Here is a 16,473-nt window from a genome sequence, read left to right on the forward strand (position 1 = left end):
TACCTGATAAATTATACTAGTATTATGCAGTTCCAAGGTTTTTGATTTACACATCATTGACAGTGTGCAAACTGCTTTTGTGGGGATTTAAGACTGAGCTAGAAATGCATGTATAACAATTGTAAGCACTTCTTAATAGGGATGCACGATATATCAAATCAGCCTTTATTTATATAGCACATTAAGTCTCCTTTTGTTGTTTGATATTCCAAGACAAATTCTTCCACCATTGGCTGGTTGTGCAATGCCGTCATATGAACCTCAACCAATAAGCTTATAACCACTGCTGATCCCTTCCTGGCCACCTGTTGCATTTCATTGAGACGAACTAGCCACAGAGGCATGCTAATACCTTACTGCAGAGAAATTATGCACATATCACACTGACAATCAGTGAGTTTGGTTCTGGGCAGAAACATCAACAACACTTGGATATTATTTGTGAAAAGAGCATTTTCCCCTCTGCAAAATAGCTCATCTGTTTCCACCACATTAACGTATTTTGTATCCAGTCTGCTAGCAGATAATCCCCTTGCCTTACAAGATGTCTATGAAAACTCTCCCCCTTGTTTTCATCAATCTTGGTGGAGAAATGCTGTATATACTGGACCAACGTCTTCGAGCTAACAACAACACATCTGAGGACAATTCAGAGAAAGGTAGAGATGACATTATAGAACATAGAAAATAGACCAGCTTTTTAGTTGTAGCTGGGTTCAAACATTCTACAGTAGTCCCACGTGATCCTTTCAAGGATCGATGGACAGCTACCAACTGATCCTTATAAATCCAGAAAGGATATAAAAACATCATGTATAATGGGGGTAACTACATTTAATGGGTTCCCTGGAAAGCTACCTCAGAATATTTGGCCTACAATTTTTAAAAACACTTGATTCAGCTTTAGATGCTGTATGACAGTATGATACTGTACTATATTGTTTTTTTTCTGATGGTTAACAAACTACGGTCTACCTGGTAAAAAGCTGAAATCCACATCATGAAGCTATATTACACTATAATGTAGTATGATGTGAATATTCTGCTACAAACATATCGTAAGCTTAGTTTAAGGGACCATATTAGTCTATTTTATGATTACCATTTAAATATATATTCAGACCTATACTTCCCATCTCCTCCACACACACACATTTCTTTATTTGAGTCCACATTTATAAAATACATTATCAAGGGCACAAATATTTTCAGTTGCTTCTGATATACTACGCACTCAAAACATCACGTGTCTCAGTGCTTGAGTCCAAACAAGCCCTAAATGTACAGAATATAGGCAACACATGAACTTATTCTCACACACACACACACACACACACACACACACACAATCCAATGATAATGGTAATAACTCTTTCAATATGATGTGTTTGTTCTTGTTTGCCAAAGGTTTATGGACAGATAATGATAGAAAGAGAGGTATTGTTTCACTATTCACTCTCTATTATTGTACTGTATTAGTTTCAGTTGGCTTCCTTTTTCCTGTAGACACCATGTAGTTCATTAACTGTAGATCCTGTAGTGTAGTGTATAACCTGATGTAGTGTCTGATGCAACATGCTAAACTGCATCTAACAGTAAACATTCACATTTAATTATCAGCTTTTCGTGGGGTATAATTCACTATTATTCATTCATCACTAAATACTATTAGTACAGGTAGAAATAGCATACAATTAAAAGGAATCGCAACTTCTATTATGTGCTTTGCCGTTATACAAGTTGTTCAGAACTAACCATAAGGCATGTAATGATTCACTGAACTCAGGATACGATTCGAATCACGATACTATACTAGGTTCACAATACGATCTCTCACAAAAAAGATTCCAGACAAATGGAATGTTTTCATTTAATTTTATAATTATATTAATTATTTTTCTTCTCTCTCTCTTTTTTTTAACAATACTGTGTTTACTCTTCTCATCTTTTCAATACAGTATATCAATTGACTGAAAACATTTTGTTATTAAATTGGTTGAAATTGTCACCAGTTTGTGTCGATTTTAATCGATTTACGATAAATCATTATATGCCTAATGCCTATACTAACCATTCATCTGTTCCTGTCCCGTTTGCATGCATAGTTATGAACGACATCACTGCGACCATGTATAGTAGGGCCTTTATGGACGAGCTTCTGAAGCCTCAACAGCTGTACTCTCATAGGACAATGAAAACTGTGCTTACACGTCTAGCACATTCCTCAATCATGAGGCTCAGCCCAGCCAGCATGGATAGGGTATGCACTAATAATGCACTGATATTTAAAATCGAATTTGCAACCATTGCACCATTGTTACTTGATTGGTACTGGCTATTTTATTTACCAGCTATTTGTAAAACGGGGGTTATACATGCTTATATTATATACTGTATATATTGTGCTTAGTCCTTTTTTAACACAAAGGTAATGAAAACGTAACAGTACGTTGGCCCAGACAACAATATTCTAACTTACAGTATGTCAACTCCTTGTAATTGAAAGTAATGTGTAATTTATGTCAACTTCTAACTTAAAGTAATGTGTAATAGATAACATTAAGTCACTTCCCCAACACTAATTTACCATGATAAGTGCCTAGCTGGTTTCATCTATATCTCTTGCTCAATTTTGTACTTCATCTTGACTGGCCTTTTCCTGATTTTTCCCATGAAGCTTTATGAACTAATGGTGATGGCCTTCAAGTATCAGATCTTCCATTGTCCACGGCCCAAAGACTTGCTGCTCATTTCTTACAACCACATAGACACCATCAGAGAGTTTGTTAAAGACACTCCCGTGGTTTTGAACCAAGTGGACGACACCCATCGGAAGATCATTGAGGTAATGCTGACGGGACTCACTGATGATGATATATGATATAATATATGACAGAATGCAACACAATGCGATACAATTTAATATGATTATGATATCAACACATGTAATGATGAATCAGTCCTGGATTCATTTGTGACATTTCCTTATCATAGCATGGACATTTGTATGTAAACAAACGTAGACCTTTATTAATCCCACATGGGAAATTCAGATTTAGCTTCAGCTGATGGCTAGTCAGCTGGGTATGATGAGCGCTTAGGGGGGAGCTGTTAGAGCCAGGGTCTTTCTCAGGCACACATTACATACTGAGCAAGCCATGGGGTCAAACTGGCAACCTTCTCATTGATTACCTAAGCCAGTGGGTCGGAACAGCCAAATTATAAAAGTGTATACAGGGTGTCTACATATTACATACTGTATGTCTGAAGTTACAATTTAAGACCAAATTGGCCAGATTGTAAAATATCATGTAACAAAGAGGCAAATGCAGTGCGAGGCGTTGTGAGCTATTTTCCTAATATGTATCTGTGGAACCGAGTCAAATTAAATGAAATGTCGACAATACAATGTGAACTGGGGACCCCCCACCCTGACAATGCTTGTCAGGGTGGGGGGTCCCCAGTTCACATTCGATTATTTTGGGGGGTCGCGGCCTGAAACGTTTGAGAACCCTTCCACTATAAGCTGACCCCCACCCCCAAGTCTATATTATCTGTGAAAAGTCTATAAGGATCAATAAATATTCATCACAAATCGCTGAATAATTAAAATAACTTATGACATCATTGTTTTCTGTCTTTCATGTAGGTATACACATCTCTACCTGAATCTGAATTCCAACTTCTCAGGCAAACACTGCTCATATTCTTTCAAGACATGCATGTTCGCGTGAGTCCATTATTTATGCTTGACCATCAGTTGAGATGAGCCAATGAGACAGCCAATTCAGTTCTTATCAGCCTTTGTTTCTTTCCCCTCTCATGACCAGGTGTCACATTTCCTCAGGCATAAGATACAGAATCCTAATGGGCGCTTTGCCCTGTCAACTTCAGGTCCAGTGCCCCATAGGATGGAAGTCCCAGGACTAATCAGGTCATCAATTTGTTGAATAGCTGATTTAACCGTGAAGGTTATCGCTGACTCATTCGAAGATTTGTCTCACAATGTATTGCTTCCTATTTCCACAGGACGTTTGATCATAAGGGGAGAGAAGTGAAGCGAAGCCTATTCCCCACAGGAGGCTGTTACACCAGCCCCATCAGAGAGGGTTCTTTTGAACTACATGGCAACAGAGTCATTGGACTTGGAACAAACATGTATGTGTGTGTGTGTGTGTGTGTGTGTGTGTGTGTGTGTGTGTGTGTGTGTGTGTGTGTGTGTGTGTGTGTGTGTGTGTGTGTGTGTGTGTGTGTGTGTGTGTGTGTGTGTGTGTGTGTGTGTGTGTGTGTGTGTGTGTGCGCAAATCTGACTTAAATAGGGGTAAACATGACATTTATGATATTGTCAATGTCTGTGTTATTTTTATTGTTGTTTTGGTTACTGAATTAAAAGGTACACTGCAACATATCTGGAAGATACACAGACATCTAAGACTAAGAGTCCTGCCATCAAGGTATCATCATAATAAAACGTGAACCCCAATTCATTTTGTAGTATGACAGTGTCACTTGCCATAAAATAACAGATCTACAAGTTAATAAATGTGTTGTATAAATTAAGCTCTGCATACAAATATTTTGGATAAAATATTTGAGTAACCAAGCCCTGTATACTTATTGTACTATACAGACAGATGACACCCCTAACCTGCTGGCCAAAGAAGAGCTCAACCTTTTGGCACGTTTGATGGGAGGCATGGATGCTGGAAACACGCAAAGTGCTGAGACAGGCTTTCGTATCAACCTGTTTCCGACTGGAGAGGAAGCGTGCGTTCATTTTTAACATGGCCCAGCAACTTAAAAGGGCATCAAACGCTAGGCCAATTGTGTCTTTGTTTTCCTGCACAGGTTCAAAACTACACACAGGTAAAAACATGGCAGGCAGCCTATGGCTGACCTTTTAAAACACGTAAGCAAAACAGCTGCCTGCAACTAGTACAATTAATAACGGGTGTGTTATATTTATGGTAGGTGTGCCAATGTTGCCCGCCACCACCACGGAGGTTGTGGGTTCGAATCCACCGTGGTGCAACCGGTTTTGTCGGACGTTTACACAAACACAAAATTGGCTTGTGTTCGACGGTGGGAAGTCGGGTGGGTAGAGTGATATATGTTACCTGTCAGCAGGGAGTGTTGGGCAGGAGGAGTAGGACGAAGGCTCTATGACCTCCCGGTTGGGGCTCCTCACTGGCAGGTGAGTCAGTAGGATATCATATGACAGCATGCAGTCAGTGGCATAACGACTAAATTGGGGAGAAAAAGGGTGTAAATAATTGGCTACTCTGAAAGTTAACAAAAAAAACATTAAGCATAAGCGACTATAGTGTCAATGGCATGCACACCTAAATCAGCCTGGTTTGTATCCTTCTGTATTTTGTGAGGGCCTATGTCCAGCTTTGAGGGTGTGTGTAAAACAAACATTGTCCTAACACAATCATTGAATGCCATTGATAATGAATGATCAGTTTTGTCCCAACACAAATAGACAGTTTTGAGTGTTTGTGTAAACACAAACATTGAAGACAAAAGTGAGGACGCAAATTGTAATTGGCCGGAATGAGATGATGTATAATGATAAGAGCACCCCTCACTTCACACGGGTGTGATTTTCGAGGGCCTATGTCCAGCTTTTAGTGTATGTAACCCACATTTTGTCCTACACAAACATTAAATGCCATTGACAATGAATGGACAATTTTGAGCGTTTGTGTAAACACAAACATTGCTTAACAGAAACATTGATGATGAAGGTGAGGACGCAAATTCTGATTGGCTGGAATGAGATGATGTATGATGATATGAGTGCCCCTCACTTCACACAGGTGTGATTTTTAACCTGTAGGAAACAAACCCCTTAATACGCATATTTTCTGATCAGAGTTCTATTATTAAATAGACCAATGATGAGCATTTCATAAAGCTCCCATTTTTTTTAACAGGGGATCTTTGAATGGACGTGATGAGCCCCTATATGAAATCATAAACATCCAAGCGATGCAGGTATGGATTGGTTGCAATTTCAGGTTTTTGCCTGATTTACTTTACTTTAAAAATCCTGAAAATCTGTGAAAGTCTTTGACTATATATATTTTTTGAAGTGAACTCAGATCTTTGCTTCTGATATTTGAGAACCCACTAACACGGTTAACATACATTACGTTTTTCAGAAAACTGCTATAAGACATTTTGTATGGAATCGGCCTCAGGTCTCGGACAACTAACTACAATCTAGGGACTGTTTTATCACAGTAATAAAACTATACGTTCATGTTTTTGTGTTTGGCTTGACTCAGGATGAGCAGGCCACCACCGAGTTGGCCCGAATTGCAGGAGAGTTTGCAGACCTGCAGGGAGTGCAGCAAGAGGAGGTCACTACCAGCAACAAAGGAGATGACCTGTTGGCCATGATGGACAACATGGAAGCCTGATTCTAGTGTTTGTTTGTCTGGTTTCTTTTTCTGGTGCATATCCCCTGTGAAGAGGATGAGTCTATAATGGGACTGTCAGACGTGCAGTGTGTGGCCAACCACACACTGCTGTGTGTATATTATAATTTCCAATGTACAGCTAGATTGATCCTGCAGTCTTTTATCTCAGATATACAGTGGTGGAAAGTAACTATAAGTACATTTACTACTGTAAATAAGTAGGCTACTGTAGTACTTTACACACTTGTACAATTTCGATGTATTTGTACTTTACTTCAGTAGCCTATATTTCCAATTTCCAATACTTAAGTTGTACTACTCCACTACGAAATATTGTACTTTTACTCCACTACAAATATTTGAAAACTTTAGATACTACTAGTTCCATTGTATATTTTACAAAACATACATTACCCACTCCAGCCCCATATGCATTTAAGGTCATTTGAAAATAGTCGATCTACAAGCTCACAATGCTTTGTAACTGTTATTTTCAAAAGGGACATTCTACATAATGAGTACTTTTACATTTGGTACTTTAAGTACATTTTGATGCCAATACTTTTGTACATTTTGAATTACGGACTTTTACTTTACATTAAAATGTGTAACAATGTCTCTAAAATGTTTACGTTTGTTCCAGAATATACGCAGCTGTAAATATATAATATCACCCATACAGTCTGAGTTTCAACTGCAATAGACATTACATTTTCATATGGAGGAAATGTTACTGCATTTAATACAGTTGAACAAAATATAATAATCTGAATCTGAATCCATCTGGTCATAAAACCTCTAATGTTTAGACTAGGAGCAGAAAAAGCAAACAAAAACATTATTACAGCTTCTGAAGAAACTATGGGGAAACACTAGAGGGCGATGTAGTATGTATCCATGGTAGTTATGGAGAAGAAAATATGTGACGTAACCAGGGTTCTCTTCTTCTCTTCCTTTGCCACAAATGTGTTTTAATTTAATTCCGAAGAGAAATACATTTGATTTCGAATGGATGGACTAAAATAAATCATTGCAGGTAAAGTTGTGTAAACTTTGTTGGGCATATTATTGTTTTGGAAATCAAAATGGTCCTGTCTGTTATGCAGCACGTGTTATTGTTATTCTTAAACCTGAAAAAGCTCACAACAACGCGAAACTGCATTGTGACTTGTGAGCTTTAATACTACTAGGATAATGCCACCAGTACCACCACCACCACAGTTTATAAAGTTCAGCCTCTCTCTATCATTTTTTCGAGGTATCTGATCATGCAAAGCATTGTTTTACATACGTACTGCAGTGAATATAAAAGAAACTGCACTAAATTCTAGTGTAGGCTGATTTTAAAACGACGCCCATCCTAGCCTAAGATTAGTCGTTCCTAAAATTAGAGTCATTAGACTCTCGTCTATGTATTTAATCGATTCTGACATTTTCAATCTACGAGTCTATTAAAGGCTTCATTACCCTTCATTACCCTGAGGGAGCAGGGCACCAGTTGGTACCGAACATGTACACATTAAAAATACAAGATGCTTACCCCGATGCCCTAAGTGTTAGAGAGGCCCACGGGGTGCTTGTGCAATGTATTAGTCCGTAGTTTTCAATATAGAAGAGTTTGTGACCGAACGCTATTTGTTCCTCCTCGTTTACTTCCTGTTTACATTTAGCGTAATTCCGGCTTTCACCGGATACGCCCCCTCACTACCGCCATCTATGGCCATTGGGAACTTCCGACTGAATAGTAAATAATTTAAGACATACACAACTAGGATGTACAAGAATTAGTTATTCCAATGCCAGGTTAATAATAATAAATTGTCCCAATTTAAGTATATGAATTTAAGTAATATGATGAGGATGATTTTCTATATAGAAAAGTTAGTTAGTTGCTATAGGCCTATATAGCCTATGCCATTGTTGTGACTATATAGAGCAGCGGTTCCCAAGGTTTTTTGGGAGGAAGTCCAAAGGGGGGTGAGTGTAGCAGAGTAGCTCTCATCCTCAGCCTAATGGCCTCAAAAGTCTAATATCTCCCCCTGGTCCATAAGAGTTATCCCTTTGGTCTAATCTAGTGGTTAACTTAAGATATTGGACTTTCACGCGGGAGACTCGAGTTCGAATCCCGGGCGTTGCATGTAGCCACAGTCTGTTCATTCTAGTTAGTTCTAGTTTACTATGAACCATTTTTTAGTGCCTGAGACTTACGCTTTTCTTGTTTGGATATACCTTTCCAGATTTTATTGTGTCAAAAGACCTAATACTCTAATAATACTTGAACACCTGGTTGTTTGTTCACCTACTCAGATAAACTCCATTATTTCTCTGTCAATGGAATCAGCGGGGATAAGTCCAAGAGTGTCCCAGGGTGGGGCGATACAGATCACCCACTCAATCCGGGAACGCACCATCGCAGAGAACAGCCTGGTGATCCTCCTGCAGGGGCTGCATGGCGAGGTGACCACGGTGGACATGCGCGACGAGAGCACGGCGCGGGGACGCCTGGTCAACGTGGACGCCTTCATGAATGTGCGCCTGGAGAAAGTGCTTTATCGGGACCGACGAGGCCGCCTCTCTCAGCTGGAGGACCTCTTCATCACTGGCAGGAACGTCCGCTACGTTCATATACCCGACCACATGGACATCATGACGACCATCCAGAGGCAGCTGGCCAAGATCCACCATGTCCGAAACTTTGCGCAGAGAAGTGGCAGGAAGGAGTTTGCCAAGAAAAAGAACTGACTTTTTATTAAGGCCAGGGGTGCAACATTATATTATATATAGCCTAATGCATGGTGTTTATGCATGGTGTTTATTTTGTCCTCGGTTGGGACCAGCAGCCCAAAACAAATATTTAGAGTTTAGTTCCTGGATTAAGTTTTAAGAACTCACAGTTATCACACCAAATAAATGCAGTGCTTTTGGCAGTCTTGTGTATCATGTAGGCCAGGCCTATGTTATGTTTTTCTCCCTTATTTTGAAGCAGAATAATATTTTTTGACCGTGTGGACATTGTAAATAAAATAATATACTTCCTTATTATGTGATTATGATTATAATATGTATTAATCACTTAAACTTTATACTTCATTGACGGGGGTGCCCCAGAGGTTCTATACTTGGTCCCCTCCTTTTTTCACTCTACACCAAATGTCCTTTGCCGAAAATAGCCGATCTACAAACTCACTCTTGCCATTTTTGGTGAATGTTCACCTATTATGACATGCAGAGAATGTGGCTAATAACTCAAAATGAAAAGGGTGTTAACAGGGAAGGAGTGGTCCGCTGTATACATTTTCTTGCTCTGCCCTTCCTTTATGAGCATTGAATAACCCTGCAATTGACCACAGTGCCCATCTGTCTGTCTATGGAACCAGCCCAAAATGACTAAACGCCCATATGCCAGCCAGGGAAAACATTGCTCATGATCAATACTAGTGTGGAGGGAAAAACAAACAGAGGCGGCTGTTTCCACACTTTAGCTCTCCATCTCACAAACACTGCTCTCTCATGCACAGCCGAGCTGTCACTCTATGCAGAGATTGGTTGGCTGGCACCCATAAAGCATTTAGCCAATGGCATTGAGCAGGGGCAGAGTGAAAGGAAGAGACTGTTTCCCTTGGAAACTGCCATCCCAATGTTCTCTTACGGACAAATAGTGTTATTGGAGAATTCTTGGAATTTGGCGTGTGTTATTTCCAAGCCATGTCAGGAAGAGGACAGGCCTGACATAACACAGACAGGAGGCAGCGGGCTAAGATAAACCTGGGAATGTAGATTGAGTGGTGTGCTGCCACCATAATATGGTGTGATATTATCACACACAGGGCGGAACACTAGAATCTGGTGATGCAAGAGTCATACGGTCCTAAATCATCGCAGGAATATCCATGGGCAGTTGAATCATTGTTTTGACCTGTGGGTAGAGCATGTGGTTTTGACGCTGGACATGTTTTGTCCTCAAGCCACTGTTTTCTTTGAGAACATCTGAATAACAACAACCCACATAATGACTGCTTACAGCTTTTCTGAAAACTCTGGACTGGGTGCCACATCAACACCCGCTAAACTCAGAATAGCACTTTAAAGAGGCACACATAGCAAGACCGCATAAACAATTCTTGTATAAATGTATGAGCCGCTTCCACCATACAACGGCACCTGCTACACCACTAGTTCTCAAAGTCCGGCCCTTGGAGGGATTCCAAGGGGTCCCCCAGCAAATTGAGGACATTTAAGCCCTATTTTAGCTTTTGGCTATCTAAAAATAACCTATCTACAAGCTCACAGCACAATGCAACACATGAGCTGCCTTATAGATCGTCTATTTTTGGAAAATCTTGACAAATCTCTCATGGGGTACCTGGCACAAATGTGGGGGTCCTTATGAAAACCTTTGAGAACCATTGCACTCAGCAGTCCGCACCCTTGGACTTTACTTAACACATTCAGGCATGGACAATTGGACATATTGTTGAACTCTTATTCCCCAAAACCTGAGATTAAAACAAAAGCCTGATTTAATCGCCAAACCCCACAGCTCCACGGACGGCCCGCAGCCGACTAGCTATTTCCTGTTCCACCCTTCTGGCTTAACACTGAACAGAGCTCACTGTGGCCTGGCTGCCAGAGCAGTGATCACTGCTCAGTGCTCACTGATCACAGGCACACCAAAGAGGGAGCTCCAGAAAGAAGCCAGACGAGTGCTGATGAATACCTGCAGTAAAGTGTGCTATATTAACTCTGTCGATTTGATGACCAAAGTGTGATTTACTTGGATTTAAGGTCTTGAATGGGTGTTTTCACTCTTCTTCTTTTTTTAAACAGGTGAATTGTATCTGTGTGTCTCTGCCAGTGTACATGCAAACAAAGTTCTCCTCTCTCACAACACACTTCTCTCAGGAAGCACCTCCTTTTTTTTAAGAGTCTGGACCCCTTTCGGCTGCGGTCCTGTCCCTGAGGAGAGGGAGTGGGGTCATAGCTGACGCTGATGCTATAGAGACAACACACACGCACGAGTGCTGTTTTCCTTCTGGCTTCCTGTTTCACAGCAGCAACATCTGTCCAGGCTGTCAGGAGAAATCACTGTCCATTGTTATTCCTCTACATTCGATGGAATTACCCAAGTTTTGTTTGTGATGGACTTTTTATTCCACTTATACAGTGACAGGTCACTCCAAATTTGGAATTTATTTTAATGTTTGATCAGTGGAATTATTTTGCAGTTTGGTAGCCCAGCTGTATTGCTCTGGTCCAGAAGTTGAGGTGAGTGAAACAAACTTGAAACAGTCTTTCTGAAAGAAAAATACTTTATTTTATTTATTATTTTACTTTTTCCCCTTTCATTTATTTATTCTACGGTTATATCTAATGTAGATGGATATGGATTGGATTAAGCACCAATGGGTTGGATTAGAGATTGTCAAACTTTTTAAACCTACTTTCTATTGTGATTTTCTTGGAAACACTCTAGGCGGCAGACTAGTTTATTAGTGGCGACTGCTGTCCCTACAGACCATAAAACACTTTATAGGTAGTAGTAGCTATAAAGAGGTTGAAAGCCTCCGTTTCCAACCTAGAATTCACAGAGCAAAAAGATCAAAGGAGTTGCTTTTTCAGCTTGTCACTGTATTTTGTTGGTTCCCACAGATGCCACACTTTCACCTCTGGTGGAAGTGTGAAGACATACTGTAAAATAAATATCAAATAGAATTATTTTTCAATGGTTTCAAGTTTCATCTTTTGACTTTAATTGGATTATCTAAGCAGGAAGGGTAGAGGGTTGAATGGGAGTGCATTTCACAGAGCACATAAACAGCTGCAGCTGTTGGTGTACGCATGTCCAGAGAGTTATTGGACCTGTCTGGACATTTTAGGTGTTAAATGTGTCTGTCCCAAGAAGTCCATTCCTGCATAAAACAGTCACATTGTTGTGTCTTGTTGTTACTGGCATGGCATTGCCAATTTAACTTACTCTTTAACATTTTCTGTGGAGTTTTGAGGAAAATAGAAAGACAATCTCTTTTTTGTATTTTTCAAATTCATTCATTCAGTAATTACCACAGGTTTGAAAAAACAATTTGTGCTTTAAAGAGAAACAACTGAGGGCAATTTGGATAGAGATTAAATGGAGGCCAAACGCCTTAACCAAAAGAAAACTATGTTTATCTTAACGTGATCTGAAACAAAAACAAAATGGTCAGTCCACTTATGTCATTAACGTCTGGGGGCAGTCAACTGAGGAGGCAAATGGTTACACACATCCTAGCAAGCCATGAGAGTTAAATACAGAAGCCAAAGCAATGCTGGTCTAGACCTACTGCTTCCCATGAGTCAATACACCACGCAAGTGGTTTGCTACTATAGTAACCACTGCTTAATGGGCAAATAGAGAAAAGTACCCTTGAAAGTGCACATGGTCTGCCAACAGTCATCTGGATAAAGATCAGGGTGGGAGAGCAACCCATGGCACTGATGGGTCAGATTGGATTTTGGGCATGATTTTATACTCTGGAGAGAACGTAGTGCTCAGCAACAAAAACACCCTGCTCTCACGCACAATCACTCATTGTTGCTATCAGAGTGAGTGACATGAGTATGTTATGAGGGAAAATATCAGTGATTTTCACTGGAACCATGGGGGAATGGCCATTTAGATGATCACTCCAATCGCATCCTTGATTGGCCTTATTGTCACCAAAGAATATCTTGCTTACTCCAAAGCCAGAGCACGCATGTGAAATCTAACACACCATTTCGCATGGGAAAAAATAAAAACAACCTCCCCTTTCCCACCACCACCGGAAGAGACTGCTCAGTGCTCAGTCACTCACTGCAACAGAAATAGTTAATACAAACCTCACTGGCGCCCCAGAGCAGACACACATAGGAAAACAATGTCCTTGGCTTGACATGTCCAATGACCTCTGACGTTACATCACAAGAATGATGGGTGGCGATTTGGAATGCTCGTGCATTCTCTTAGCCCTCTAAATTACAACCTCCAGGGACTAGCTTCATGAATGACACTGCATGTCAAAGATCATCATCTGTCGAAGTGAAGCCGAAAAAGTATTTATCTGAATTTCTTGACTTCTGGGGGTTTATATACTAAAGTAACTGGCTATTGTGCTTGTTCAACAGTGTCTCACAGGCACAATCTCTGACAGTGGCGTACAAGGAGGGCTGGAGATGTGAACTGTGCAACCAGAGTAATCCAAAATGGACCCAATACAGAGAGACATGGAGCTGCTGAGTAGCAGCATGGCTACCTATGCTTACATCCAAGGTAATGGCCTCACTGTTGCTCAGATACAGTAGCCTATAATCCTGTTATTCTTATGCTTTAAGAATAATTTCAATGGAAATCCATCCAATTCCAGAGTCATTTTAACTCGAGTGTAAATGGTTCATTCTTAGTTGCTTACACTCTGAGTTAAATGAACACATTGTGTTATTATTGTGTAATTGTTATGATTTTAATATCATATTAGCTCATTGCTCATAAATCTCTAACAAAACACACCATTGTGTTTTTATGTACACACAGCCAATCCAGAGAGCTTCGCTCTGTATTTCATGATGGGCGTTTGTTTCGGCCTACTCCTGGCACTGTGCCTCCTGGTGACGGGCATTGCCTGCACGCCTCGCCATCGCCCCAAGGCAAAGGCTCCCCCCTCTTCCCCGGAGAGGAGGCAGCTTAAGCTGTCCAGTGAGGAAGAAGAGGATGAGAGCACTGGGGAGGAAGACTCAGAGATTCCCAAGGTGACAGTGGTGCCATGCATGATGAGTGTCAGTAGCCAGTCTACTAATGGAACTCTTCAGAGTCTCAATGTGTTTGCGTCGGCAGAGGAACTGGAGAAGGCACGGCGTCTGGAGGAGAGGGAGCGCATAGTGAGGGAGATATGGAGGAATGGACAGCCAGATATCCTGGTCACCGGGACAGGGACAATTGGGCGGGTACATTACCACTGAGAGACACCCAACCCGTGCCGCAAGCAAATCCACTAGAAACTGCCAGACAATTGGACTCGAGTCATAGTGACTCGACTCGAGTCTGACTCGAGTCGCATATTTGACGACTTGCGACTCGACTCGGACTTTGAATGTAAAGACTTGCGACTCGACTCGGACTTGGAAGGTAAAAGACCAACGAGACTTGAGACTTGACTCCGACTTGCTAGCCAATGACTCCCGACTCGACTCGACTCGAGACAAGATGACTTGTGACTTGTTTTGTTTCCGTATTTGAATACAGCGTCGGTGTGCAGCGCAACTCCACTCGCACACTAAGGCAAAACCTTTATTTTCACCACACAGCTGCAGTAGATTGAAAAGTTGCTTCCTACCTTTGAGTTAGTGTTGCTGAAAGACACCCAGATCCAATTGTATATTCCATATTTCCATATGTACTAACTAAGTGTGAAGTTGTGTCTGTAAACTAGTGTCAACACGGAGGCACACAGTGACAGTTGTGAGCATGCGCAGATTGCACTACCTCTGCTCCAGCGTACAGGGACAAAACGGCCATTAGGGAGAGCCATAGTACAGTGAAATACAGTGGGGAATATCTATTGATTCATTGATTGAATACTTTATTGGCAGAAATGTAATCGGTATAGGGTACAGTCAAACACTGATCAAAAAGGGATCACTGAAAAAAGTCCTTTCTGTCTTGTTTCCATTCGGTCCTGGGTAATCAATTCATAATCATGACAAGTCACATAACAAAATTCAAATTCTAGACTTGACACAATCTTGTGACTCGACTTGTGACTCGGCTTGACTTGCCCACAACAGAAAGACTTGGGACTCGACTTGGACTTGGGACCAAATGACTTGGGACTCGGACCTGAGGGTTGGATTGACTTGGGACTCGACTTGGACTTGGGACCAAATGACTTGGGACTCGGACCTGAGGGTTTGGACTGACTTGGGACTCGACTTGGACTTGGGACTCGACTTGGACTCGGACCGGAGCGACTTGAACAATTGTCTGGAAACTGCATAAGACATGCAGGACTTACTTTGGAAAGGAACAAAGTTTTTTTGTTTACCTTGATTTGTGTTCATGTTTGAGTTCTTATACATGACATAACAAATGTGTTTTGTTTATTTTTTGTGGCATTGAAAAAGAAAGAGGTCGCACAGCTCGTAGTCACGTTGCAAAAAACGTAATAAGAAACCAACGTTTCGGCAACAAAATGCCTTCTTTAGAGTAGGAATATATGGATATTCTTCGTGGCATAACAGCAGGTCCCTCTGTTCTGTCTTGGCAATGTGACTAATTTAAACTTTTAACCACTGTTTCTGAATAGAACAATGTATTTGACTTGAACAAAATTGATAAATTGCCAGCAGTGTTGCATCACTATACAAACGTCTGTATGATTATTTACTATTAGTCAGGTTATTCCCACAAAGGCAGTTCCAGCCAGGGGGACCAATGTTAGCAGAGATGGCTGATTCCCACAGAAACTCTGGAGCCTTCTACCCAATTTAGTTCTAATCTCTGACCCCAACGCTTCCTGAGTTCCTGTTTCTTTCCACAGTTCCCATAACCCTTGCATTTTCAGCAGCAACACTGTAGTTCCCTGCTAAAACATGTCCATTACAGGGGTATGAAAAGGCCACTTGTCCCCCAGACCAGACACCTCTGCTGAGTCTGCTCTACTGTAGATTACCAATGTAGAGCTTCCTAGTGCAATGCTCATTGCATCCAAGGTTGTCCCAAGAGACCCTCTTATATTTTTCTGGGTTGGTTTTTTCCTTCAGGCAGCCCTCCTTGAATGAAAAGGGTGCTTGTTTAAGCACTAAAGTTTCTTCTGTCCAGTGTCCGCTGAGTGTCTTGCTGGAAATGTCACTGGCTAAATTGGTGATTGTTATAGCCAGAGAAAACAACTCTCAATGCAGTCTTAGTGAGACTCAACATCTCCTGACATGAGTTAGCCTAAATCATTATTCAGTTGCCTAGTGTAATAACAGATGAGATTGCACTCTTTAGCAGTAGTGAACTCTTGCAAACATTGTATTTAATAACTAATTT

General features: G+C 40.9%; 3 protein-coding genes across 4 annotated transcripts; all 3 read left to right on the forward strand.

Annotated features, from left to right (window-relative positions):
- Positions 1 to 544: 544 nt before the first annotated feature.
- oscp1a (organic solute carrier partner 1a) lies at positions 545 to 6,428 on the forward strand (the record flags this gene model as incomplete). Its single annotated transcript, XM_080787187.1, has 9 exons — positions 545 to 659; positions 1,408 to 1,437; positions 2,106 to 2,260; positions 2,678 to 2,845; positions 3,650 to 3,730; positions 3,831 to 3,934; positions 4,030 to 4,158; positions 5,940 to 6,000; positions 6,294 to 6,428. The coding sequence occupies 9 exons, from the start codon at positions 545 to 547 to the stop codon at positions 6,426 to 6,428; spliced, it is 978 nt and encodes a 325-aa protein (XP_080643313.1).
- A 914-nt stretch (positions 6,429 to 7,342) lies between these two features.
- lsm10 (LSM10, U7 small nuclear RNA associated) lies at positions 7,343 to 9,460 on the forward strand. 2 transcript variants are annotated; one of them, XM_080788335.1, is made up of 2 exons: positions 7,343 to 7,464; positions 8,736 to 9,460. In XM_080788335.1, the coding sequence occupies exon 2, from the start codon at positions 8,760 to 8,762 to the stop codon at positions 9,168 to 9,170; it is 411 nt and encodes a 136-aa protein (XP_080644461.1). In that variant the 5' UTR covers positions 7,343 to 7,464; positions 8,736 to 8,759; the 3' UTR covers positions 9,171 to 9,460. The 2 variants fall into 2 exon arrangements, with proteins under 2 accessions (XP_080644461.1, XP_080644462.1); XM_080788336.1 differs by having other exon boundaries at positions 7,382 to 7,460.
- Positions 9,461 to 11,064: 1,604 nt separating this feature from the next.
- Positions 11,065 to 16,376, forward strand: eva1bb (eva-1 homolog Bb (C. elegans)). Its single transcript, XM_080787646.1, has 3 exons — positions 11,065 to 11,693; positions 13,572 to 13,716; positions 13,978 to 16,376. The coding sequence occupies exons 2-3, from the start codon at positions 13,650 to 13,652 to the stop codon at positions 14,400 to 14,402; spliced, it is 492 nt and encodes a 163-aa protein (XP_080643772.1). The 5' UTR covers positions 11,065 to 11,693; positions 13,572 to 13,649; the 3' UTR covers positions 14,403 to 16,376.
- Positions 16,377 to 16,473: the final 97 nt, after the last annotated feature.

Source organism: Protomyctophum bolini (assembly GCF_963924005.1).
Source record: "Protomyctophum bolini genome assembly, chromosome: 17".
In the NCBI taxonomy this organism is placed as follows: domain Eukaryota; kingdom Metazoa; phylum Chordata; class Actinopteri; order Myctophiformes; family Myctophidae; genus Protomyctophum; species Protomyctophum bolini.